At 45.5% G+C, this 26,208-nt stretch overlaps 1 protein-coding gene across 2 annotated transcripts in view; it reads left to right on the top strand.

The window, feature by feature from the left end:
- LCT (lactase) overlaps nucleotides 1–26,208 on the top strand; it is a gene marked incomplete at its 5' end in the record, with an annotated part of 54,189 nt that overhangs the window by 3,071 nt on the left and 24,910 nt on the right. Inside the window, 7 exons of one of the 2 annotated variants that reach the window (XM_082689280.1) lie at nucleotides 4,917–4,948; nucleotides 5,472–5,551; nucleotides 8,362–8,445; nucleotides 12,589–12,691; nucleotides 14,863–14,941; nucleotides 20,921–21,647; nucleotides 25,144–25,789. In XM_082689280.1, coding sequence (XP_082545406.1) covers nucleotides 4,924–4,948; nucleotides 5,472–5,551; nucleotides 8,362–8,445; nucleotides 12,589–12,691; nucleotides 14,863–14,941; nucleotides 20,921–21,647; nucleotides 25,144–25,789 — 1,744 coding nt within the window. Of the gene's footprint in view, nucleotides 1–4,916; nucleotides 4,949–5,471; nucleotides 5,552–8,361; nucleotides 8,446–12,588; nucleotides 12,692–14,862; nucleotides 14,942–20,920; nucleotides 21,648–25,143; nucleotides 25,790–26,208 lie in introns of those variants that run through there. The other variant, XM_082689279.1, reaches the window with a different exon arrangement.

The following is a 26,208-nucleotide window of genomic DNA, read 5'->3' as shown; positions in this document are numbered from 1 at the left end:
AGTCTTTGGAAAGAAGAAGGAACCTTCCTTGGAGAGGGTGAGCAAGTAAATGTTTGTTGGCTGTAATTCTATTGAAGAAGCAGTGGGTAAATGAACTTCGAAAGAAGGCAAGACTGAACTTGGTTCATCTCAAACAGAAGAAAATCTATCTTGTTTTGAAGACAAACTCCATAGACTTATTTTGATTATAAAACTATATAAACATGTTATTAAAATGTTTGCAGAGCCCATTTTAAATCTTAATCAGGTTACTAAAGACTGTTTCATAAGCTCATATTTTCCTTTTCTTCTGATGCTCATTCCTCCCATCCTTCATTTTGTGTTTCATCAATATCACTAGATTTCTACCCCATTATAATGCAGGACATAAAATAAATTCTCTTTCCAGTTTCCCTCCTATTCAGAGAGGTGGTTTTTCTTCTTTCTCTCTCTTATTCTCCTCTCCCTTGAACAAAAGTGCAATACTTTTGTTCTTTGTAAAATATATCACCTAATATACACAAAAAATTATATAAAATATGTTGGTTAAAAGAAAAATACTATAAAAAGATAGTATACTATCAAAAGATTACTGAAGCCTTTTTTTTAAAAAAAAGCAAAATACTATAAAAAATACTCATGGAGTGACCTCTCAATAGAATTAAAATAGTATTAAATGGTAGTATTTAATACTAGTATTAATATAGTAGTATTAATATGTAGTAGTATTGATATAATAGTATTAAAATAGAATACCACCTTAGATCAACTAGGATGACTGTAATAAAAACAAAACATACAAAAAGAAGTGTTGGTGATGATGTAGAGAAATTGGAACCCACACCACTGAATAGGAATGAATGGTGGGAATGAATGGTGGAGCAGCTGCTTTGGAAAACAGTCTGGCAGTTTCTTGAACAGACAAACTTCAGAGTTACCCTATGACTCAATGATTTGTCTCCTAGGTATTTGTCCAAGACATATACATTTGAAAACAAATGCCTGGGAGAAAACTTACCACAAACATTCATAGCAGCATTTTTCATAATAACCCAAAGTGGAAACAACCCTACTGTCCCTCAACTGATGGATAAACAACATGTGGTGTATACATAATACCCAAAAAGGAATGATATGTGGCACAACACAGGTGTACCTTGAAGACATGAAGCTAAGTGAAAGCAGCTAGTCAGAGAAGACCACATACTGATATGATTTCATTTATATTCAATTTCCAGACTAGGCATAGAGATGCTACAGTAGTATAGCAATGTCTAGGGCTAGAAGAGAGAATGGAAAGTGACTGCTAATGGATAAGAAATTTCTTTTTTGTTGATGAAACTGCTTTAGATTAGAGGCACCTGGGTGGCTCAGCTGGTTAAGTGACTGCCTTCAGCTCTGGTCATGATCTTGGAGTCCCAGGATCGAGTCCTGCATCGGACTCCCTGCTCAGCACAGAGTCTGCTTCTCCCTCTTACCCTTCCCCCTCTAGTGCTCGCTCAGTCTCATTCTCTTTCTTGTAAATAAATAAATAAAATCTTTAAAAAAAAGAAATAGTGGCTATAATTGTACAACTTTGTGACTATACTAAAAACCATTGAACTGTATACTTTTTTTTTTTTTTAAGAGAGAGGGGGAAGAGCAGAGAGCCAGATGTGGGGCTCAATCCCAGGACCCTGAGATTATGACCTGAACCGAAGGCAGAGGCTTAATCCACTGAGCCACCCAGGCGCCCCGAACTGTATACTTTAAAGGTTTTATTTTTAAGTAGTTTCTGTACCCAGTATGGGGTTCCAACTATCATTCAGCCCTAAACAACCACTAATTAACTTGCTGTCTCTATAGATTTCCTTGTTCTGAACATTTCATATGAATGGAATAATACAAAATGTGGTCTTTTGGGACTACCTTTGTTGGGATTTGTTGAATGTTTCTATCATGGATAAGGCTGAGATTATGAGTTTTAGGAAGGAAGATTACAGAATAAAGTGCTATTTTCATTATATCATATCAAGGGTACATACTATCAACATGATTTATACTGTTGATGTTGACCCTGATCACCTAATTGAGATTGTATTTGTCAGGTGTCTCTAGGGTAAGGTTACTCTTTTTTCCTCCTTTCCATACTGCATTCTTTGGAAAGGAGTCACCATACAGAGCTCACACTTAACGATTGGGAAGTTATGCCCCATCTTTTTTTTTTTTCTATTTTTTTAAGTAGTCTCCATGCCCAATGTGGGGCTTAAACTCACTACTCTGAGACCAAGAGTTGGATGCTCTGAATACTTGGATTGCTCAGATGGTTAAACGTCTGCTTTCTAATAGGGTCATGATCTCGGGGTCCTGGGATTGAGCCCCACATTGGGCTCCCAGCTCAGTGGGGAGTCCGCTTCTCCCTCTCCCTCTGCCAGTCCTGCTTGTGCTCTTTCACTCTCTCAAATGAATAAATAAAATCTTTTTTTTTAAAAGTTAAAAAAAAAAAAAAGAGTTGGATGCTACCAACTCAGCCAACCAGGTGCCCAAGTTATGCTCTCTCTAATAAGTAGTTTTTGTAAGATCTTTTCTAGGGGCACCTGGCTAGTTCTGTTGGCTAAGCATCTGTCCTCAGCTGAGGTCATGGTCCCAGCGTCCTGGAATCAAGCCCTGGATCAGTCTCGTTGCTCAACAGGGAGTCTGCATCTCCCTCTCCCTCTGCCCCAGCTCCTCCTCTCTCTCTCTCTCTCGCTCTCAAATAAATAAAATTTTTAAAGAAAAAAGTTATTTTTTGGGTTCCTGGGTGACTCAGGTCATGATCCTGGGATCCTGGGATCGAGCTCCGTGTTGGGCTCTCTGCTCAGCGAGGAGCCTGCTTCTCTTCCTCTCTCTCAGCCTGCTTGTGATCTCTGCCTGTCAAATAAATAAACAAAATCTTTAAAAAAAAAATCTTAATGGTAAACTTTATGTTATATATGGTTTACCAATTTTTTAAAAATTATTTTCTAATCTTTCTATATTCATTATTATAAACCTCACATTTATGTGTTCGCTGTGCTGCCACTGGGGAGGATTCAATAGAAGAGAGGATTCTTGGCAGAAATGGAGGTTGGGGAGAGTGGGAACTTGCATCTCATGGGAAGAGTAGAATTGCACACAGCATCCCCCACTTGTACAACAGTAGGACACAACCCTGGATAACACTAGTAATACCAGCCTCCCAACACAGCAGTAGTAACTTGAAGCATTGATATTGGCAGTTCAATATTGGCCAGATTACTTTTATTGGCTCATTTGAGGCAAGGGTGGAAGGAGCAAAAGGAAAGGGGTTATTTTCTGTAAAAGACTACAATGGTTTTTAGTGGAATGACTTCCCTTTGTGGTGGAAACAGGTGAGCTTATCCTTTAGTGAGGTCTAGCAATACCTAGAAGGAACATGAATTTACACGATGCTAAGCAGTGATTTTATACACAGGTTTAAACAATTCTCAACCCACAGCAAATACCAATTTTGAGCTCTATATACATGAACACCTATCTTTAATTACATCCAACAAAAATTGCAGGATAAATTATCCTAAAGCAGAGTAATTACCCCCTTTTCAGTCCCATACAAAACATAAACTGCAAGCTCAGAGTGAAAATCTGGTTTTGAGCAATCTGCATTTTGCAGTATTTTAGAAGGTCTAACTGCTCGCACTGGGAATAACTTGGCAACCATGGTTGGGAAGTTTGATTATTTTGTATGATGTATGAATTTCTGGAACGTCAAGTACATTTATTCACTCTAATTCTAAAAGCGGCTTGCAGAGTCAAATAAAAATGATTAACTGTACTACTCTTGTTTCATTTATTGGTTTAGAGATGACACTAAGCTGTACATTTTAAAATGTTCAGCACAAACTGTACGTTCCAGGTGCGCTGACGTGATGAAGAATGAAAGCACGGATATCTGTGCAAAGGAAAGGGGCCCATCAGGCACAATCACTAAGTAACTAGATAATAATTCTATCTTATCAGAACGAGGACTGAATGTCTCTAAGTGATATTCCCTACGCAGAAGATTTCAAAGTTCTATCGTGTTTATCAAAGTAAAGCCCATTTGGGGGCACGTGGGGGGGCTCAGTTTGAACAGCGAGCGACTCTTGATCTTGGGCATAGAGATCACTAAAACAAAACAAAGCCAAGCACTCTTGTAGCTGTTAGCCGTGGTTCACTGTCTCAGGACAGCTTCCTCCTCTAGAGAATCTGGAGAAAAGTGAAGTCAGGAAGACAGCCTAACAGTTTATCTCCCAAACTCCAGTACCATTCCGTTTTTGCTTAGTGGTTCCAAACCCCCGCGTCTGCTATGCACCCAGCGTTGAAGGTGGTATCTGGAGGGATTGAGGAAAGGTTTTACATTTTGCCCCTCAGCGAGCACACAGTGCAGTGGGAAACACTCAGGCGCATCCGGAGCGCTAGCGCGCAAGGTGCACGGCTGAAGACGCCCGCGTCCGCGGTGGCGTGTTTCTGGAAACACAGTGCGAGGGGAGCACCTGGGAGGCACTTTAAAGCGCACTCGCGGGACGCCTGGGTGGCTCAGTTGGTTAAGCAGCTGCCTTCGGCTCAGGTCATGATCCCAGCGTCCTGGGATCGAGTCCCATATCGGGCTCCTTGCTCCGCAGGGAGCCTGCTTCTCCGCCTGACTCTGCCTTCCACTCTGTCTGCCTGTGCTCGCTCTCGCTCGCTCTCTCTGACAAATAAATAAAATCTTAAAAAAAAATAAAATAAAATAAAGCGCACTCGCTGTGGGGCTCAGTCTGCCCACAAGCACGCGGAGGATTGAGACGCACTCGTGTACCAGCACCACTGTAGGTCATCAAATATCAAAGCACGTAGGTACCCGCTTCAGGTGTTTACGGTTCCTCCGCTTTTTTTTTAACCCTTCCGTGCATGCGCAGTGGGGGCTGAATGGCCGGTGTACAGGGAATGAGCACCCAGCCTTCCAGCGAAGGTGAGGAAGCAGTTCTCCCCTCACAGCCTTCTACACTGTGAAGGGGCAGGGCGTGGTCATTGATATTATTTTTCTAAAAGACGTAGAGGTGTCTTGCGTTTCAGGGTCCCGTTTTAGAAGAGACATTCTTTAAGGGGACTTTGCTGTTTTTAAAGCCACCTTGTTATCCAAAATCTTTCAGCAAGGGTAAGTCATGTAAGTGATTTTCTTCAGAAATCTCGCCTCATCCTTTTTTAAAGGTTTTACTTATTTTACTTGACACAGAGAGAGCCCAAGCAGGAGTAGCAGCAGAGAGAGAAGCAGGCTCCCCACTGAGCAGGGAGTCCCACACGGGGCCCAGTCCTGAGACCCCAGGATCATGACCTGAGCAGAAGACAGACGTTTCACTGACTGAGCCACCCAGGTGCCAGGTTCTTTTTAAAGAACAGGAAAGGAGTCCCCATGCAGCTTCCATGGTCGCAGCTTCCATGGTCCCAGCGTCCCTCCTCACTCACCTGCAGCGGATTCCTCTGGTTGCTTTTAGGTGGAAAGCTCTCTGTGGTCCTGCAAGCTGACGCCCTCTCAGAGCTCCTGCTGGAACCGTCCACATCTTCGCTTGCCAAGGTGATGACAGCCCCTCAAAAGAGCATTTGTAACCTCTGAAGAAAGTTGGGATTTTAATTTGAGAGCGCAAGAGAAGTTTTCGTCTGTTGGCTTGACATTTTTAAAAGTGCCTCTTCTGAGTGTGGCCCATTCTCTAGATTCATGTTTACAAACAAAATGTCATTTGTTGCACTCTCAGCTCTTGCCTATGCAAAAAAGTCCAACACCTCTGTTTGCTTTTTTTTTTTTAAGATTTTATTTCTTTATTTCACAGAGATCACAAGTAGGCAGAGAGGCAGGCAGAGAGAGAAAGGGAAGCAGGCTTCCCGTTGAGCAGAGAGGCCAATGCGGGGCTCCATCGGGATCATGACCTGAGCCGAAGGCAGAGGCTTCACCCACTGAGCCACCCAGGTGCCCTGCTATGATTTTTTTTTTTTTTTTTTTTTTTATTAAGAGTCCAAAATAGCTTCTTAGAGGAGAGGCCAATTTGTAGAAAACAGATTGCTAGGAAGATACAAGAAAGAGTAAAGGGTTTTGTTTTGTTTTTTAAGAAATGTGCTCCCTGGAATCCCATGTTGGTTCCTGCCTCCTCTAAACATACCTTTTGAACTACAGTTTTTAAAAAAGTTTTTTTTTTAAAAATCTGAGAATTAAACAGCCTTGACTTCTGTAAGCTTGGCAGCTGGGCAGTACAGAAAGTCACCAGAAAAAAATAGCTGATTTCTGTAGTTCTGTGGCATTTGGCAGGGTGTCATGTAGATAGCACGGGGCCCTATGACAGACACCAGTGTCTGTGTGATGATGCAGGCTCCGTGGGTCAGGGTCCGGTCCTCAGATTTACCAGCTCAGGAACTTAAAATCCAGATGTGATAAGATTCTGAATAACCAACTCCGAGCCTGACTGGATGGCCAGAATGCTGTCTAAATTAATTTACACGGGGTAATAATCGCTATCAGTTATGAACTCAGAAGACCAAAGTGCTGATCAGAAAAGTGCTTGTTGAGCAATAGCCTATGAACTGGTCTCTTTGAACTGGTCTCTTTGCTCCAATCGGTGACACCCAGGGCTTCTGGAATTTCTGAGTGCACAGTTTTTTAATCGGTTTTTATCAGTTTTCTCCTGGGTTCACTCTGAGATTTTAAAAAAGTGCTTCATGGATGGTGGTGATGGTGTCTCAACAATGTGAATGCACTAATGCCCCTGAACTTGCTAAATTTTATGTTATGTGCATTTTGCCCAGGTTGCAGGAATTGGTACAAACTGCTCAGGGCCTTCCAGAGTGTGGCTCGCTCGGGCTGTCTTGCTCTCTCTCTCAGGTCTCCCCTCCTGTTTTCCCCAGCGTGTATGCTAGACTTTCTTCCTGTCTTCTTGCATGTGCGCTCATGTGACCTTCCTATCCCAGCCTTGCTCAAATCTCTTCCAGCAAAATTCTACCCGTTTACAATGTACATGTGCATATGCTCTCCATCAGAAGGCCTCATTTAGTCATACTCCCTTGCTCCACCTGATGTGCTCTCTCTCCACTTGGAACACTTAGCCTTTTGTTTAGACCAGCACTTCCCAAGCCTTGTGTATCAGAATCACCTGGAGAGCTAGTAAATCACGTAAGGGCCCCAGCTGAACGTGGAGGGACGGTCCTGTGTCTTTATAGGCTTCCCCAGTTCCCAAGTGAGTTTGACGACCTCTGAGGTGGACTTTGCTTATCATGTTTCTAACTCTTTGTGTTTTTTCATGTCCTTGGCGTACTTGCTAACACTCTCTATTAATTTGTAAGCTTTTGTGGTTCTTACGCCTCTTTAAATGTGAGTCCTTAACCATTGCACTGAGCACAGTGATGTCAGAGGAGGAACTCAATGACTGGGTGTCGCACACAATCAACAGAGGAAAGTCAGAGCTGGAGGTGGGGAGAGAAGGGTTGGAGTGGTACTAAGCAAAGCGGAGCAAGGTGTGGGCTATTTGGTGAAAACTGATGATGAATTGATTAGGAAAGCCACAGGGAAACCCTGGTGAGTCAGTTACCAAAGGTCCACAGGGCACTTGGTTGTCATCCGAAGCCATTGTCATTATCAGGGTCTTTGTCCCGAGGGAACATATCATCTCTGCAGGGTGATATCTAGTCCTGATAAGGATAGAATGACTTAGGAGAAGGGCAGAGAGGGAAGCCCAGTGGTATCTCGATGGGCTTAGACTCTGCGAATCTGAAGTTCTTAGAACATATGGAGGCCAGAGACCGTTCTGGAGGGTATGGCCAGAACTGTGAGAGCTATATTCTCTGATAAGACTCTGGGCCCAGCGAGGGTCCACTGGGGCGGACTTGAGACTGTGGCCTGACGGTAGCCAGTGTCTATAGCCTACAATTAAAATGAAACCCCAAATCCCAGTAGGGTCTGGAGAGATCCCTGAGGGTTCTGTTGGTGTCTGAGGGCTCCACTCTCTCCATCTCCGCAAAATGGGAGCGCTGGGAGGAGGGTGCTGACCAGGGCCGCTCTGGCCTGACTCCCTTAGTGCTCACCTGTTTGATGGGAAGCCACCATTTCTGGCACAACGCATTTCATTCATCCACCCATTTAATCATATACATTGATCGAGCACTTACTGTGCTCCAAGCACTTTGCTGAGCACCTGGTGACATATTCCCCAAAACAGGCAGGCACATCCCACACGCACACTCTCATTCTGTCCCCACTTGTCCTCTGCCTGCTTGTCCCTTGGAAAATCTCCCTTCAGAGAGTATCCATTTAGGAATAGGAGCAAGAAAAAGGGATATTTCTGAACAGCAGTTTGCCTTGAAATTGCTTACGTTCTAATGACCCTATTTACTTATTTCTAGGGTGCTGTCGATTTCCTCTCCCTTGATTTGTCTTATGAATGCCAAAGTGAGGCGAGTTTGCCACAGAAGCTGAGTAAACTGCAGGTAATTTGAGCCATTTCTCACATTGATGATGAATGGAGACGGTTCCCAGCAGCATATTAGACATTTAATGCCCAGCTGATGGGCAAACTGAGCTTGCCCCCACAGCTGGCAGAGAGGCCGAGCTGCACCGGGGAGATAGATCTCCCTTGCTGCATTGCTGGAGAACATGGAGGGGTCGGGGAGGGGGGGAGGTCGGCATTCTTCTCTGTAAAGGATAAGGGGACTTATCTTGTTAAGGTAAATATTTACATGATCTCTTGTGCTGAAATCTAAGAATTAAAGTTCCAGTATTCTTTCTAAGATTTAAAAAGGCATTTCCTGGATGGTGGCCATGGTTACCCAACAGCATGAGTGGACTTAATGCCATTGAACCATACATGTGAAAACAGTTACAATGGTAAATTGTATATGTATTTCACAACTGAAAAGAAAAAAGAAAAGACCTTTCACACCCAGGTCTGCTAAACCAGATGCCAGCCATAAGAACCTTCCTGTAACCTCAGGCCCTTTCTTCCTGTTCCCAGGATTGTTTTCCTTAAGTATAATGATTGTGACTAGTTAGAGAAAGTGTGTTGATTGCCACCTACCTAAGTGTTAGCTTTCTCCCCTATGCTTGGTCCCTGCTGAGCAACTCCTTGTGGAAGACAAGTTCCAAATTCCCAAGAGTCCTGACTGCCCCCCCCACCTCCTCATAGGGTAGAAGGGATTTTACCTTCCGAGTCCTAGCAGTATTTCCATACTTAGCCCTGAAGAGCTACCTTCTCAGAGGCCTCTCTGGGGATGTCTGGCCACCAGCATTCACCCATACCTTCCTCTTGCTCCTGCTGGGGTGGGCACAGAGCCGCTCCCCTCTGCTTTCCGCCCCGTGTCTCTTAGTTTTGAAACCCAACATCCCCACCGCCAAGCCAGGTGGGTGGTTAGAGGAATTATCTGTTGCGAGGCCAAGCTCATCAGTGTCAAACCCTCAGTGCAGCAGCTAGGTGGGACCTCCATTTGACCTGAGGCTGGAAGCTGGAAATGGATGAATTAGCATCCTTCCTACCTCTTGTCTCTGGATTTTCCTGCCACCCTTTGCAGGCACCACTGCTTTGATTATCTACAAGGAATATGATCTCATAATCCAAGACAGCAGATGCATTTGCAAGACATTTGAGCAATAGCCACTGTGGTTTTCGTGCCTGCTGTATGCCCAGCTCTGGGTGGGATACTTGATGCTCACAATATCCACACACACACCCCCTCGCCCCCGCCACAGCCAACCCCAGACCGTAAGAAACCTAACCAAGGTCAGACACGAGGTAGGGAGCAGAGCTGGGACTGGAAGCAGGCATTCTCCTGACACCACACTGCCTCTCCAAAACAAAAATAATTCCAGGTTGTTGGGAACGTTATAGTGAGGGTGGCGTTTTTGAAAATCACGTGTAATTTTAGTTATTTTTGTAACTGTCTTCCCTCCTGAACCCGAACTGCCTTGACCTGACTGTGCCCTGGTGTGCTTGTGTGCCAGATTTCTGGTCCTTCAGGGCCGCTTATGTAGCATCTTCGAAGCCTTCCGATGCCTGTGATAACTAAACCTGTCCTTTGTCTTCCTTAAGGAATTTGGCCAGAGCTTGTTGCTCAGTGAATGGATTCAGACCACGCTGACGTTTTAAAACTGTCTGGCTTATGCAGACGTAGCATGCTTTAGAGAGCCCATCAGCATTGCTTGGGCTTCATTTCTGCTTGAGAATGTGGTTTACAGGGTTTCCCTCTTTATATCGAAACATTTTCAAGAAGACCTGCCCTCACCAGTGCCTGGCGAGAGCCGTAACACTGAGTCAACAGCTGGCCAGCCCAACGGTAAAACCTGCCTTGGACAAACTCAGGCTGCCCTTGGTTTTGCCCTGCGGCGGTTCTTTGTTCCTTTTATTTCCTTAGGTAGGAATTAAATTTCACGTGTTGCCCTTGACAGCTCAGATGCAGCCCAGAGATTCCGGATGGCTACTCGGATTTCCAACTATGAGGACAGAACTGAGCTGGAGAGGAGACCGGCCCTCTCCATGGTCGTTGGTTACAAGCCTGTAGTGTTCCCACACACTTAGCCCCCCAGGACAGGAAGAACAGCTGAATTCTCACCCAGGAACCCAAATCACACCACCCACAGCTTTCTTCCCCGCGTGCCTCGCGTGCCTACCATCCCTCCTTAGCGCAGGTCCCCTGCCTCCTTCTGGGTTGAATGCAGAGCAGGGGGGGAGCAGGTGCCCTCTCCCTTCCTGTTTCCCTCCACTCTCCCCAGAGCACGTGCACATCCCCTGAGCCTCAGGGTCCAGCAGCCGCTGCTCCTCCCACCAGCACACAGGTGCTCTGGGCTAGAGGCCATCCGCAGGGCCAGCATCTCGATAAAGAGCCACAGCACGTCTGAATTCTGAAATCTGCGGGAGGTGCATGAGCAGCCTCTCACATCCTATTACTAGGAGAGGCTCTGCTCTCCCAGGGAATTCTCTGGTCATCAGAAGACTCCTCCAGCTCTCCCATCCTGTGATAGCACAAGCCGCCCCCACTGTGTATTGACCTTTAAGGATAGAGAAAATCCTCTGTTTCCCAGCACAGGGAAAGGACAAGGGCTGTGTGAGCTGCAGCTCCACTAATTGTGGTCCTGGGCCACTTAGCTTCGCCAATCTGAAGACGCCTTATCTATGAAGAAGGGAGACTGTTGCAGGTGACTCGGAAAATAACATGCCCACCTTCTTTGGAAGTGGTTGTGTTGGTATCTCTCAGTGACCTTTAACTCCTCCGAGGAGGGAAAACTTGGTGTGGGGAAAATGACCAAAGCCAGCCTCCCCAAAAAAGGTTATTTAAGGTGAAGTCAAGCTGTATGCCGACAGATAGGTCTCCCAATAACGGGTCTGTGATCAAAGGAGCGAGAGTGATACAAAGCGAAGGTCAAGCAAAGCTTTATCTTGCGCCAAGCATCAAGACTGGTTGGGGCCGTATCTTACAAAGAGGTGATGATTCCCAGCCTCATAGACTAACTTTTATAGAGCAAAGGCCATGTGGTTGAGCCTGGCCACACACAGGTGGCCAATGAGATTGCAACACACAGAGAAAACTGCATAGTCATGCTAGGTCACACATGGGTAGCCAATTGAATTTCAATTTACCCTAGTAGATATTTGAACTAGCCTATCACCTTGGTCAGAATTGGCACCCAAAAGGTGGGGCCCACTCTCCTTCATAGCTAGGGAGACAATATGTGCGCCCCACTGATTGGATGTCTCCACCTGGCCTGACCTACCCTTGTATCTGAGCTTTGCTACCTGGGACTGGTTTCCCAGACTTGCTTTTAAGTAAGTTCCTCTGGGAGGGGCAGGGTCAATCTAAGTTTACTGCATAAACAACAAAATGGCTCCCTTTGGCTAAGTAGGCCCTTACACCAACCTTCAAATGTTTCCTTCACTGTGGAGAAGAAGATGAGAGAAAAGTCACATCTGCTCCTTTTGAATGAAGACCTCTTCTTTTAGCTTTTTATCATGGGAAATGTCAAATATATCTAAACATAGACAGGAGAGTGTCATGAATCCATCCCCACCTTCAAAATCTATTGACTTATGGCTAATCGTGTTCCATCTATCACCTACCTTCCCCTTATCAAGCCAGATTAGGCGTTTCTTTGTTGTTGCTGTTGTTGTTTTTAATTCATGACTCTAAGATCAAGACCTGAGCTGAGATCAAGAGGGGGATACTTAACTGACTGAGCCACCCAGGCACCCATCAAGCCAGATTCCTCTGACACAAACCCCAGACATTCATAAATACTGTTATGGTGGCACCTGATTAAGCTTCTTGTCATAACAAAGGCCCCTAACGTGAGTGGATGGCCTTGTTCCTGGTCCCAACACCGGGCCGGGTTCTAGGAGGAGACTTGTAAGCATGTTGAACCTGTCTCTTGGCTGGGGGTCAATGGGGAGAGTGGCTGATGTTCCTGAAAAGCGTCGACTGTTCCCGCTCAGGGTCTAGGGTCTGCTCCCATCCCTAAATGACCTGGCTGGAGAACATTTCTCAAACCAGGGTATTTATAGCTTCTCATCTTGAAGCTCTATCCCTGTTATCAAAAGACTTACTCTAGACAGCTCCCGTTCACTTTCTGGCTTTGATCTTTTTCAGACTATTGAGCCAAAAGTGAAAATTTTTATCTTCAATCTGAGATTCCAAGACTGTCCTTCCGCCAGGAAGAACTCAACCGGGCCGCTCTTTAGCCTTCTCAAGGGTGAGTGGACCATTGCTGGAGAGGTTTGTTTTTGTCCTTCTAAGTTTTTATTTCAATTCAAGATAGGTAACATACAGTGCAGTATTGGTTTCAGGAGTAGAATCGAGTGATTCATCACTTACCTAGAACATCCAGAGCTCATCACAACTACTGCGCTCCCTAATGCCCATCACCCATTTAGTCCATCCTCCACCCACCTCCCTCCATCAACCCTCAGTTTGTTCTCTGTAGGTAAGAGTCTCATGGTTTGCCTCTCTCTCTGTTTTTATCTTATTTTTCCTTCCCTTCTGCTATGTTCATCAGTTTTGTTTCTTAAATTCTGCCTGAGTGAAATCCTATGGTATTTGTCTTTCTCTGACCTATTTTGTTTAGCATAATATACTCTAGTTCTAGCCATGTTGTTGCCAATGACAAGATTTCATTTTTTTTTTAAGATTTTATTTATTTATTCGTCAGAGTGAGCACAGGCAGACAGAGTGGCAGGCAGAGGCAGATGGAGAAGCAGGCTCCCACCGAGCAAGGAGCCCGATGTGGGACTCGATCCCAGGACGTTGGGATTATGACTTGAGCTGAAGGCAGTGGCTTAACCAACTGAGCCACCCAGGCATCCCAAGATTTCATTCTTTTTGATGGCTTAATAATACTCTATTGTATATACACCACATCTTCTTTATGCATTCACCAGTTGATGGATATTTGGGCTCTTTCCATAATTTGGCTGTTGTGCATAATGCTGCTATAAACACTGGGGTGCATGTGTCCCTTCAAATCACTGCTTTTGTATCCTTCGTGTAAATACCTACTAGTGCCAATTCTAGATTGTAGGGTAGCTCTATTTTTAAGTTTTTGAGGAAACTCCATACTGTTTTCCAGAGTGGCTATGCCAGTTTGCATTCCCACCAACAGTGTAAGAGGGTTCTGATTTTGCTGGTGAGGTTTTGAGTGATATTTGGTGCACTGGCTTGGGGAGTAGCAGTTTTAAAAGTCTGAGGTTCCAATAAGAGGAGGGACCAGAAGAGGGCTGGTCTAAGAGATCTCCCCAGTTGGGCGTAGTGTCCCTTGCCTTTGTATTCTTGGTCCCTTAGCTCCCATTGACTTGAGAAAGAAGAGAGGTTCTGTACAAAGATGACAAAGATGCTTTGGTCTTTTGGAAATAAAGACCATTAGGCTTCCAGGTTCAGGTATAAGTATGGGAACTGCTCTGTGCCTGAGTGTCCCTTTTCATTACTGTTCCCTCCAAGATCTCTCACCTTTGCCCCCCTCCACTTATCCTTGCTCTTTTCCCCATTACCTCAGCTTGCACATGGCCCTGGTGAGCACCTTACTGAAATCTTCAGATCTAAGACCCGCAGCTCATGGACCATCTTCTCCATGTCTCTTAGTTCAAATTCATCAGAGTGAATCTGATTGGTGGACCATGGATCAAGAGATCACTCAGGGTCCAATCACATCAAGGGAAAGGTGGATTGTGTTAAGGCATCAGGGGCTGAGGTCTACTAGAGAGGGCAGGTTCCTGGGTGTCCTGGTATTCATTCCAGTCACTCTATAAGGTAGAGTAGAGTAGAGGTCAGTAGTGCCCTTTCTACTACTTGTAGCCAGTGCTGAGCCAGCTTCATAGACCTCACGACACTCACCCATAGATACAATTTAATAACCCTCACCCTAACTCACATTTGATGGCATAATGATTTCTGTTTTTAAGTTCCATCCCTTTCTAAATGGCTAAAATGGTCAATTTATTGTTTATGCATAGTTCACAACAATTTTAAAAATTCCATCTTGTTCTGATGTTTGAGTTCTTCTAAATCAGTTGTTCTCCATGTGTGGTCTTCAGACCAGCAGGGTCAGCATCCCTTGAGAACTTGCTAGATATTCAAATCCTTGAGCCCCACATCAAATGCACTGGCTCAGAAACTCTGGGGTGGGCCCAGCAATCTGTGTTTAACAAGGTCTGCAGGTGATTCAGATGCACAGGGAAGTTTGAGAACCACTGTTCTAGCTACATGGAAGTCAGTTCCCACAACCTTACCTCTTTAGCACATGGTATTTTCCAGGGAGCTTAGAATGATTGCTTGGAGCTTGGGTGTGGAATAAATAAGAAAATAATTGATCAGCCATAAACACTGTTGGTTGGGCCTCCAGGAGCCTTATTTAAACTTCTTGTTTTACAGCCATAAGTGAACACCAGGTTCTCACCATTGGGTCTGATGTTAATACTCTGCTAAGCTGTTCACCAAGTTCCAAGAAAAGGTAATGTTAGATTTCCTATTGAACTATCAATACGTGATACTTGCAGAATGCTCTTTCACGTGTGTACTCACGGGGGACTGTTGTCATCTGCCTCTTGGCCAGTGATTTTTATCCGGATGAGAAATGAAGGCTCCAAGGGGACAGCAGCAAGAAAGCCAGTCTCCCACTGCATCTGACTCTGGGCTCACGTGTTTTTGCATCCTCCCTTGTCATTCTGCCCTTGTGAGCCTAGCGGTTTGCCCAAGTCCACACAGCAAGCAGAGCTGGGATTTTGAACCCTTGCCTTCTAGTTGAAGAGCTTGCTGGAGGTAGTGTGTGTTTGTGGAAGGCTGGGTTAGAGATAGAGCTGACTGTCCCATTGAAGTTACATGACCTGAACAAGTGAGGGGAGTTCTCTGCACCCGTTTCCTCCTGTGAACTGTGAAACCTCTTTCCCACAAGGGGCCAGTAGTGTAGGTTGGAGATTCAGCTGTTGCAGTGAGGCAGAAGCCTAATTCAGGGATTTTCTGAGAGGTTTTATTTTATTTTTTTAAAGATTTACTTATGTGTTTTAGAGAGAGGGAGTGAATGGTGGGCGGAGCAGATGGAGAAGCAGAGAGAGAAATTCAAGCAGACTCCACACTGAGCACAAAACCTGAGCGGGGCTTGATCCCACGACCCATGGGATCACAACTTGAGCCAAACCCAAGAGTCAGACGTTTAACAGACTGTGCCAGCCAGGTGCCTCTGAAAGGTTTTAATCTATGGTGTGGTTGCAGATAATTTCTCACTGAATGATTGAAGTACCAAAATTTGTAAATGGCATATTAAAAAAATTAGAGTGGATATGAGGTTACCCCCATAATGACACCCTCACACACTCTAGTCTGATATGCTTCTCAAGTGAACAAGAAAAAGATGGTGTGGTGAGCAACACCGCAGGTCGGTTCCCTAGATCCCTCAGCCTTCTATGGGTGTGTTAAACGCATGAGTTCACGCAGCATTTGTTGACAAAGGACAAAGACTGGAAAGAAGCATTTGGCTTCCCAGACTTTCAGGTAGAGCTCTCCTTGTCCTTCACCTTAGCCTTCACTAGGACAGCTCAGTCTAAGGTCATACACTTTAGCTGCTACCACCTCTTTGTCCTTTTCCTCTCCCAACACGTGTATATTCTGTTGTTCAGTCCTCTCAACTTACTTTAAGCCAGCAGGTCACACCAACAAGCCCAAAGCAGCTGCTGCATGTAAGACTTTGTCCTGGGAGTATGAACGGTGGAAAGAGGAGACAGGCCAGAACCGCTCCCTGACCACGCTTGGCGTCAGTGGAGGCATGCTGGCCACATCTTTTCAGAAAATAGTACTCAAGAGGCCATAAAAAGTAGGGCTACCCTGAAAGCTCAGTGCCTGCAAAACCACAAGATGTCATGTAACACCTGTTCCAAGGCTCTCCCTCTAAACCTTGGCCTGAAGCAAAAGTCCAATGCCTGCTAACAGTAACCTGACATCCAGGGGTCCTCACTCAGGTGGACATCGGTGGACAGCCCACTGGGGGCTGGACAGCCCAGAGGGGAGACAGGCCCACAAATGACTCTAATGCCAGACTGTGAGAGAAGCACTGCTCCCCAGATGGGGGAGAAAGAGCATTATCTGGGATGATCCGAGGTGGCTGGGGGCAGGGGAGGGACAGCTGAAGGGGGGCTACCTGAAAGGCCTAGGCATAGGGATCAAGGCTTCCTGTGCTAAATCTCTTCCCAAGTTAGGCAAACCCTAGACTCCCCGCATTAAACCTTTAGAGGGGCGCCTGGGTGGCTCAGTCATTGAGCGCCTGTCATCAGCTCAGGTCATGATCCCCCCAGGATCAAGCCTTGCACTGGGCTCCCAGCTTGGTGGGAAACCTGCTTCTCCCTCTCCCACTCCCCTGACTGTGTTCCCTCTATCACTGTCTCTCTCTCTGTCAATTAAATAAATAAGAATAAAATCTTAAAAAAAAAAAAACAACTATAGAGTAAACGAGGGGCACCTGTCTACCTCAGTCAGAAGAACCTGTGACTCTTGATCTCAGGGTTGTGAGTTTTAGCCCCACTTTGGGTATAGAGATTACTGAAATAATTTTTAAATTAAAAAAAAAAAAAAGCCTTTAGAGCACACTGTATTTTGTCCAGGGGCTGTTTGTTTATTTCTTCAAGACCTAATTTCTTCCAAGCTAGGAGGACAGCCAGGATCAGGAGGGCTGGGTCAGAGCAGCTGAGGCTGTTTACTGAGTGGGTGTCACTTGTGTCCTGATTGTGCTCCAGAGACCTGCATATATTATGGATAATCCATAACTATAGATCATTTCCCCCCCCCCCAACTGCTGTTTTAGCAAATGTATTAGCGAATGCTTCATAAAACAGGAGGTGTTTAGGTTTGGAAAACCCAGCTTTGCTCCGTGGCATTGAGGTCCCTCTGCAGTGTCCCTGTCGCTTCTACCAGTTCTGTGCTCTGTGCCAACCTAGTACTAATGTCATCCTCTCTCCACAAGATGGCACTTGGACAGGAGATGCTCTTGGATTGCACGTCCTTGGGCCTCCCTCACCCCCACCCCATATATTTTCTTCCCTGGACCGAACACACCCACCTCCACAGACCTTTCCTCAAGGTTGCCCTCTGGTGGTATAACTGCCACAAACTTTTTAAATTTATTTATTTATTTATTTGTTTGTTTATTTATAATTAATTATTTTTATTAACGTATAATGTGTTATTTGCCCCAGGGGTACAAGTCTGTGAATCGTCAGGCTTACACATTTCACAGCACTCACCATAGCACATACCCTCCCCTGTGTCCATAACCCAACCACCTTCTCCACACCAGCAACCTTCAGTTTGTTACATGAGATTAAGAGTCTCTTATGGTTTGTCTCCCTCCCAATCCCATCTTGTTTCATTTTTCCTTTCCTACCCCGCAAATTCCCCACTCTGCCTCTCAAATTCCTCATATCAGGGAGATCATATGATAATTGTCTTTCTCTGATTGACTTATTTCGCTCAGCATAATACCTTCTAGTTCCATCCACGCTGTCGCAAATGGCAAGATTTCATTTCTTTTGATGGCTGCATAGTATTCCATTACACACACACACGCGCGCACGCACACACACAAATGTACATATATACACATACACCACATCTTCTTTATCCATTCTTCTGTTGATGTACATCTAGGCTCTTTCCACAGTTCGACTATTGTGGACATTGCTGCTATAAACATTTGGGTGCACGTGGCCCTTCAGATCACTGCATTTGCATCTTTAGGGTAAATACCCAGTAGTGCGATTGCTGGGCCATAGGGTAGCTCTATTTTCAACTTTTTGAGGAACCTCCATGCTGTTTTCCAGAGTGTCTATACCAGCTTGCATTCTCATTAACAGTGAAGGAGGGTTCCCCTTTCTTCACATCCTTGCCAACATCTGTCATTTCCTGACTTGTTAATTTTAGCCATTCTGACTGGTGTCAAGTGGTATCTCACTGTGGTTTTGATTTGAATTTCTGTGAGGCTGAGTGATGTGGAGCACTTGTTCATGTGTCTGTTGGCCATCTGGATGTCTTCTTTGCAGAAATGTCTGTTCATGTCTTCTGCCCATTACTGCCACATGCTTTTGAGCTGTGCTTTCCATCCCGCAGGGCAGTATTTGGAGATTGGGAAATCAATTCAGGGTTTGTTTTGAAATATTAGAAAAAAGTGTTTTATTTTAAAAAATGAAGGATGGAAAGACAGAAGGAGAGAAATGGACTAAAAATAAAACAAAATAGAAAATAGACTATTCATGTAAGGATAGCATTTTTACGTTCTGTTTTATTTCAAATCTATATTTGTCTGAATTTTATTATATGAAATATTAAAATATATAAATATCTACACACAAATATAGTGATGTATGGTTAAAAGCACGCTTGTTTATAAAGATTTTATTTATTTGAGGGGCTCTCAGTGAGTTGAGCTTCTGCCTTTGGCTTGGGTCATGATTTCAGGGTCCTGGGATTGAGCCCCGCATTGAGCTCTCTGCTCAGCAGGGAGCTTGCTTCCTCCTCTCTCTCTGCCTGCCTCTCTGCCTACTTGTGATCTCTCTCTGTCAAATAAATAAATGAAATCTTAAAAAATTTTATTTATTTGAGGGAGAGGGCGAGCAGAGGGAGAGGGAGAAGCAGACTCCCTGTTGATTAAGGAACCCAACAGGAGGCTTGATCCTAGGACCCTGGGACCACAACCCAAGCCAAAGGCAGACAGTTAACCAGCTGAGACACCCAGATGCCCCTAAAAGCATAGACTGCTGTATGACTTGCAAACTGTGTCATCAAGGAGTTCTCATTTAAAAGAAAATGAGATATGAGTTCATTTACATTAAAAAGGCTGGAGACGGATAATCTAGAGAAGGTATAATTGTTGGGAATCCAGGCTCCTATCTCATTTTGTCATCCTTAGTAAGGCTTCTATCTTATGGCCCCGGATGGATGCTTGAGCTCCTACTTTTATATCCACAGTCCAGGCATCATGGAGAAAGGAATGCCACTCACCATGCTCCTTCAGTACCCCAGGGCAGGTCCCAGTGGAAGAGCTAGAGTTAATATTGAGCCACTGCATATCAGTAGAGCTATACCAGTAGCTCAATTATTGAACTGCTTCTGTACCAGCTGGTAACTAGGTGCTGGTCTGCTGATGCCCAGAACTTACTCATTTCTTAAAGTCTCAGTTTCCTTTTCTGCAGGATAAGGATACATAATTGTAGTACTTATCTCATAAATCTGTAAGTATTAAATAAGAGACCAACATTCTTTTTTTTTTTTAAGATTTTATTTATTTATTTGACAGAGAGAGATCACAAGTAGGCAGAGAGGCAGGCAGAGAGAGAGGAGGAAGCAGGCTCCCTGCTGAGCAGAGAGCCCGATGTGGGACTTGATCCCAGGACCCTGAGATCATGACCTGAGCCGAAGGCAGCGGCTTAACCCACTGAGCCACCCAGGCGCCCAAGAGACCAACATTCTTATCATAGTGGCCAGTACAGAATTAAGGCATAATGAATTAAAGCCATCATTATTGGCTATGTTGTTTTTATTTAGTTAAGTTATTGAGAGGTCGGGGAGGGGCAGGGGAAGACAGTAAATCTTTTTTTTTTTTTTCTTTAAGATTTTATTTACTGGGGCGCCTGGGTGGCTCAGTGGGTTAAGCCTCTGCTTTCGGCTCAGGTCATGATCCCAGGGGCCTGGGATCGAGTCCCACATTGGGCTCTCTGCTCAGCAGGGAGCCTGCTTCTCCTCATCTCTCTCTCTGTCTGTCTCTCTGCCTATTTGTGATCTCTCTCTCTGTCAAATAAATAAATAAAATCTTAAAAAAAAAAAAAAAGATTTTATTTACTTATTTGACTGAGAGAGACACAGCAAGAGAGGGAGCACAAGCAGGTGGGGTGGGAGAGGAGAAGCAGGCTTCCCATGGAGCAGGGAGCCGGATGCAGGGCTCAATTCCAGGACCCTGGGATCAGGACCTGGGCAGAAGGCAGAGGCTTAATGACTGAGCCACCCAAGAGAGTAAATCTTAGGCAGGAGCCCAGCACAGGGCTTGATATCAGGACCCTGAGATCATGCCCTAAGCAGAAAAAAAGAGTCCAGTGCTTGCCCAAGAAGCCACAGAGGCACCCCAATTAGCTATGTTTTTTATAAATAATAATAAGGAAAAAATGGCATAGAACCAAAGACAGTACTCAAGGGCAAGCTAATACAGGGAACAGTGGGCTTGGCACAGTGTTTGACTCCTGCAGGAGCAATAATAACTGACCTAAGAACAGGCAGTAATAGTAATTTCCCGACCCATCAGTCAGTTCCTGTCGACAACTTTGTGGCTATGGTTTTTTCCCTCCGTGTTTCTGGAACCTCCCCTGATGACCCACGTTGTCGCTCTCCCTCTGTCTCAGGGCGGAGGTAAGCCGCAGAGTCATCCCTGTGTCCCTTTGTCTTCCCAACCCTGCAGCGGGCCCTGCTCTCGGACTGGCAGCCGGTCCCTTCAGGCCTCCGCGCCACGGGATGTGGGGCGCGCAGCCGGCTCCTCGCCTCAAGGCTCGGCCTACCGGAGAGTCTGGGCAGCCTTTGCCAACCAGTCCAGGGCTGAGAGAGACGCTTTCCTGCGGGATGTTTTCCCTGAAGACTTCCTCTGGGGTGTCTCCACCGGAGCCTTCAACGTGGAAGGCGGCTGGGCCGAGGGCGGAAGGGGGCCGAGCGTCTGGGACCCGATGGGGCACCTGAATGCCTCCCGGGGCGCAGTGACGCCGGAGGTGGCCAGTGACAGTTACCACAAAGTGGACATCGATGTGGCCCTGCTTCGGGGCCTCCGAGCCCAGGTGTACAAGTTTTCCATCTCCTGGTCCCGCATCTTCCCCAGCGGCCGCGGGCACCGGCCCAGCCCCCAGGGCGTCGCGTACTACAGCAGGCTCGTGGACCGCTTGTTGGCTGCGGGCATCGAGCCCATGGCCACGCTCTTCCACTGGGACCTGCCCCGGCCGCTGCAGGAGCATGGCGGGTGGCAGAACGACAGCGTGGTGGACGCGTTCCTGGACTATGCGGCTTTCTGCTTCGCCACCTTCGGCGACCGCGTGAAGCTGTGGGTGACCTTCCACGAGCCGTGGGTGATGAGCTACGCCGGCTATGGCACTGGCCGCCATGCGCCAGGCCTCTCAGACCCAGGCGTGGCCTCTTTCAAGGTATGTCTGGGCCCACCTCACTGGGGGAGACATTTTCTCTTCCCTTTAGCAGGACTTTCCTTTTTGTCCTTTAAAAGAAGCCAGAAGTGGGAGGGAAGGCACTGGAAATTGTTAATCGCCTTATTTTTCCAGACGCTGTGCTGGCACTTGGAAAACAGTTATTATGTCTGTGGCACAGCGCAGCTGGCTGAGGGAATTGGGGGTCGGAGAACAGAAACTGCTTCCAATGGTGTCCGTAGAAGGCTGGCGTTTGGGGCCAGAATTGGGGCCAGCACATTCTCCATGTGGAGAGTGGAAAATGACAGAAAACCGAACCCAGACTAACCTAAGCAAAGAGGGAATCTGTCTCCGTAGGAAACTGAAAAGCTGGGTTTTAGCTGGTCCCAGTGGAGTTTGATCAGACCTAGAACGGTGCCACTAGTACTCAATTTTTCTTCTTCTCTTGCCCCCCCTACTGGCTTTCTACTTGAACTGCCTGCTAACCAGATGGCCGCAGCCCCGCTCTCCTCCAAGACCAGCAGGAAAGCAAGCTTGCCTCTCTTCTGGCATTCCCAGCAAATGCCTTCCTGTGTCTTGTGGCTGCTGCCTGGGTTGCATGCCCACCCCCGAGCCAGTCACTGGGTCTAGGCTAGGGGACTAGAATGCACTGGCTGGTCTGGGTCCCGATGCCCCCTCTACCCTTCACACATGGCTGAGAGGGAAGGAGGGAGAAAGGGTTCAGCTTTCCAGAGGCTAGTCAGTGTAGCATTCCCATAAGAAGGGGAAGTATATACTGGAGACAGTAATTTAAATGGCTTAGTATAGGCCCTTTCCGTCCTTTCCATATTTCTTCAAAATCTCAGCCTTCCCTGGCAGCCTTCTTCAGGATGAACTGGTTAGTCTGGCTTTCTCCCACCACACTTGGGGTTCTCTTCCTGAAATAGGAGTCTTTGCCTCATACTGGTTGTTAAAGAGGACGCTATGGCTCATGTCCTTGAGATATAAAGCTTTTTGGAGATGATACAAATACACATAAGAAAATTAGAGAACAGGGCACCTGGGTGGCGCAGTGGGTTAAAGCCTCTGCCTTCAGCTCAGGTCATGATCCCAAGGTCTGGGGATCGAGCCCCACATTGAGCTCTCTGCTCAGTGGCGAGCCTGCTTCCTCCTCTCTCTCTCTGCCTGCCTCTCTGCCTACTTGTGATTACTCTCTGTCAAAAAAATAAATAAAATCTTAAAAAAGAAAATTAGAGAACAGTCTCAAATGTCCACAATGAGAGAGAAAAATTGGAATCGGTGACGATGAAATGCCAAAAAATCATAGCACTGAAGTCAAGGCTTCTACTCTGTTCTCATTCAGCAAGTGACCATACACACTGAAAGAGAACACTTCTGAAAATGGAAGGTTGGAACTTTTCTATTCATCTCTTCATTGTAAAACTCATACTAACCTCTTCTCCTTAGGCTTCTTATCCCTACAAGTGTGGTTCCTGGAAAGCCTACCTCACTTTGGTCCTTCACATCTTGCTCTTATGTATTAATTAAAACAGTATAATGCCTTTAAGGGAAAATTTCATAGAAAAAGTTTCTCTCCTGATTCTTCCCATGTTTCCTTCCAGTCCTAGCTCCCTTGCAGGGAACCCAATGTGGGGCTTGATCCAAGGACCCTGGGATCATGACCTGAGCTGAAGGCAGATGCCCAATGACTAAACCACCCAGGCACCCATGTATCCACAATCTTCTTTAGTGCTTCTAAATGAATCCATAATTACTTGCATTCACAGTGTACCCACAGTGCACTTGATTTAGTGCATTTTTTAAGTTGACTTTATTTTTTATAGTAGTTTTAAGTTCATAGCAAAATTGAACAGAAGTTACATTGATTTCCCATATACTGTCTGCCCCCCGCCACAGCTTCCCCCATTATCAACACCCCCCATTACCAGCATGGTACATTTTTTACAATTGATGACTCTACACTGACACATCACTATTACCCAGTGCCCATTTTTCACCTGACTTGTCATTAACACTTTCCCGTGTTCTGCAGCCACAATGGCTGGTTCTGCTAGTGGCCTGATAGCCCACCAGGCCCTCTGCCTTACACGGACTCATTTAGGAGACAAGCAGTCCTACCTTTTAGAAAGGAGCGCAGTTTGCCATGGAGTTTAGGACCCAGTTAAAGACTAACATTTGGAACATGAGAAGCAGTGAGGAATTTCATTTCTAGGGCCTATTTTGATATGAAATTCTTCAATAATAAGTGTCATCATCTTCAGAAGGTAAAAATGAAAAAGGAAAGGAAGCTATGCAGCCACAAGCTCCTGCCTGCCCTCCAGGTTTCTGCTTGGTGCTTGTATACACTTTTTAAAAAGATTTTATTTATTTATTTGACAGAGAGAGGGAACACAAGCAGGTTGAGTGAGAGAGAGAGAAGAAGGCTCCCAGCTGAGCAGGGAACCCAATGTGGGGCTTGATCCAAGGACCCTGGGATCATGACCTGAGCTGAAGGCAGATGCCCAATGACTAAACCACCCAGGCACCCATGTATCCACAATCTTCTTTAGTGCTTCTAAATGAATCCATAATTACTGCTTCTTGCAGAAAAGGAAACTGAATGAGAAAATTGAGTTTCCTGAGCAAGTTAGTGACAAAGTCAAGATTAAAATCTATGTGTATTATACTCCAGGCACACCTCTTTTGCCTGTTTTCCCAAGGTGCTCTGCCAAGGGAAGCTATTAACTTTTGCAAGACCTTGAGTTAAGTCTACAAAGAGGTTTCTGGTCATGGGTTTTCTTCCTAGATTTCACTATAGAAAGGAGGACAGGTAGATTAGAATTATCCCATTCCTTGTATGGCGACTAAAATGATCCTCCCAAATTCATTGTTGATGAATTAGTCAATAAGGATTATTGAGGGCAAAGGCAGAATAGCATTGTTTGGGACAATATAGGCCTAGAGTCAGACTTCCTGCATTCTACCCTCTCTGGATCTTGTTTCCCTCATTGTACAGTGGTAATAATAATTATACTTGCCATATAAGGTTGTTATAAGAAATACATGAGAGAATTCATTAACAATGTTTACTATGAAATATGGTGCTGCTGCTGCTGCTATTGACCTGTCTGTGGTGGTGGTGACTCATTGACATTGTCATTGACTTACTGTGTCTGTTGTCTGCATTGTTGATCTTGCCAGCACTGGTGTTGATGGTGTTGTCAGTGTCAACAATGTCCATGTCCTTGATTTATTGACATTATTAGCATCTGTCTTAACTTCTTATTGATATTGTTGACTTGTTGACATTGGCATTAACTTGCTGATGACTTGCAGACGTTGTTTATGTTACTTTTTTTTATTGATGTGGACATTTTCACTGTTAATGTTGTCATTAACATTGGTAACCTTGACATTGGTGTTAACTTGTTGATATTGTAGACTTGTTATTGGCTTATGATTGTTGGCTTTGCTGTTGGTTGTTATGAAGCACTGTATTCCCTTCTTTCTTCCTCACAAGGTGGCTCACTTGGTCCTCAAGGCTCATGCCAGAGTTTGGCACCACTATAATAGTCACTATCGTCTACAGCAGCAGGGACGTGTAGGCATTGTGTTGAACTCAGACTGGGCAGAACCTCTGTCTCCAGAGAGGCCCGAGGACCTCACAGCCTCTGAACGCTTCTTGCATTTCATGCTGGGCTGGTTTGCACACCCCATCTTTGTGGATGGAGACTACCCTGCTGCCCTGAAGGCCCAGATCCAACAGATGAACCAACGGTGCCCCAGTCCTGTGGCCCAGCTCCCTGAGTTCACCGAAGAAGAGAAGCAGCTTCTGAAAGGCTCCGCTGATTTTCTGGGTCTGTCTCATTATACCTCCCGCCTCATCAGCAAGACCCTAGAAGATTCCTGCATCCCCAGCTATGATACCATTGGGGGCTTCTCCCAACACGTGGACCCTATGTGGCCTCAGACCTCATCCCCTTGGATTTATGTAGTACCCTGGGGTATAAGGAGACTGTTGCAGTTTGTATATTTGGAATATACAAGAGGAAAAGTTCCGATCTACCTGGCTGGGAATGGCATGCCCATAGGGGAGACCGAAGATCTCTTTGAGGATTCCTTGAGAGTGGACTACTTCAATAAATATATCAACGAGGTGCTCAAGGGTAAGAATGATGTTGGTGATTGGAAAGTGGGTGGTACTTCTCCAAGTCTTCAGAGTTTTTTTAATGAGACAAAGATAGTCTTCCAAGAAAATGAAGCCAAAAAGTAGTAGTAGTAGTAGTAATAGCATGAATCTTTCACATTACTCTCCCCCAGAAGCCTCAAGTTTTTGCTTCTGTGTTATTTCCTATAATGCCTCCTTCTCCATTCTGCCCATCTGAGTCTTAGCCACTGATCAGGAATCATCTTCTTTTAATGCATTCATTTAACAAAAATGTATTCAGTACCTATTATGTGCCACACATTGCATAAGAGTGTAGGGGTAAAACATTGAACAAATATCACTTTTTCCCAGAGGACACTCAGAGTCTACAGAGGAACCCAGAAAGTTACAATATAGGATGACAATGGCATTATAAGA

This window comes from Mustela nivalis, assembly GCF_964662115.1.
Source record: "Mustela nivalis genome assembly, chromosome: 11".
Lineage (NCBI taxonomy): Eukaryota > Metazoa > Chordata > Mammalia > Carnivora > Mustelidae > Mustela > Mustela nivalis.
Note: the sequence above shows the minus strand (reverse complement) of the source record. Positions and strands in the feature narration are given on the sequence as shown.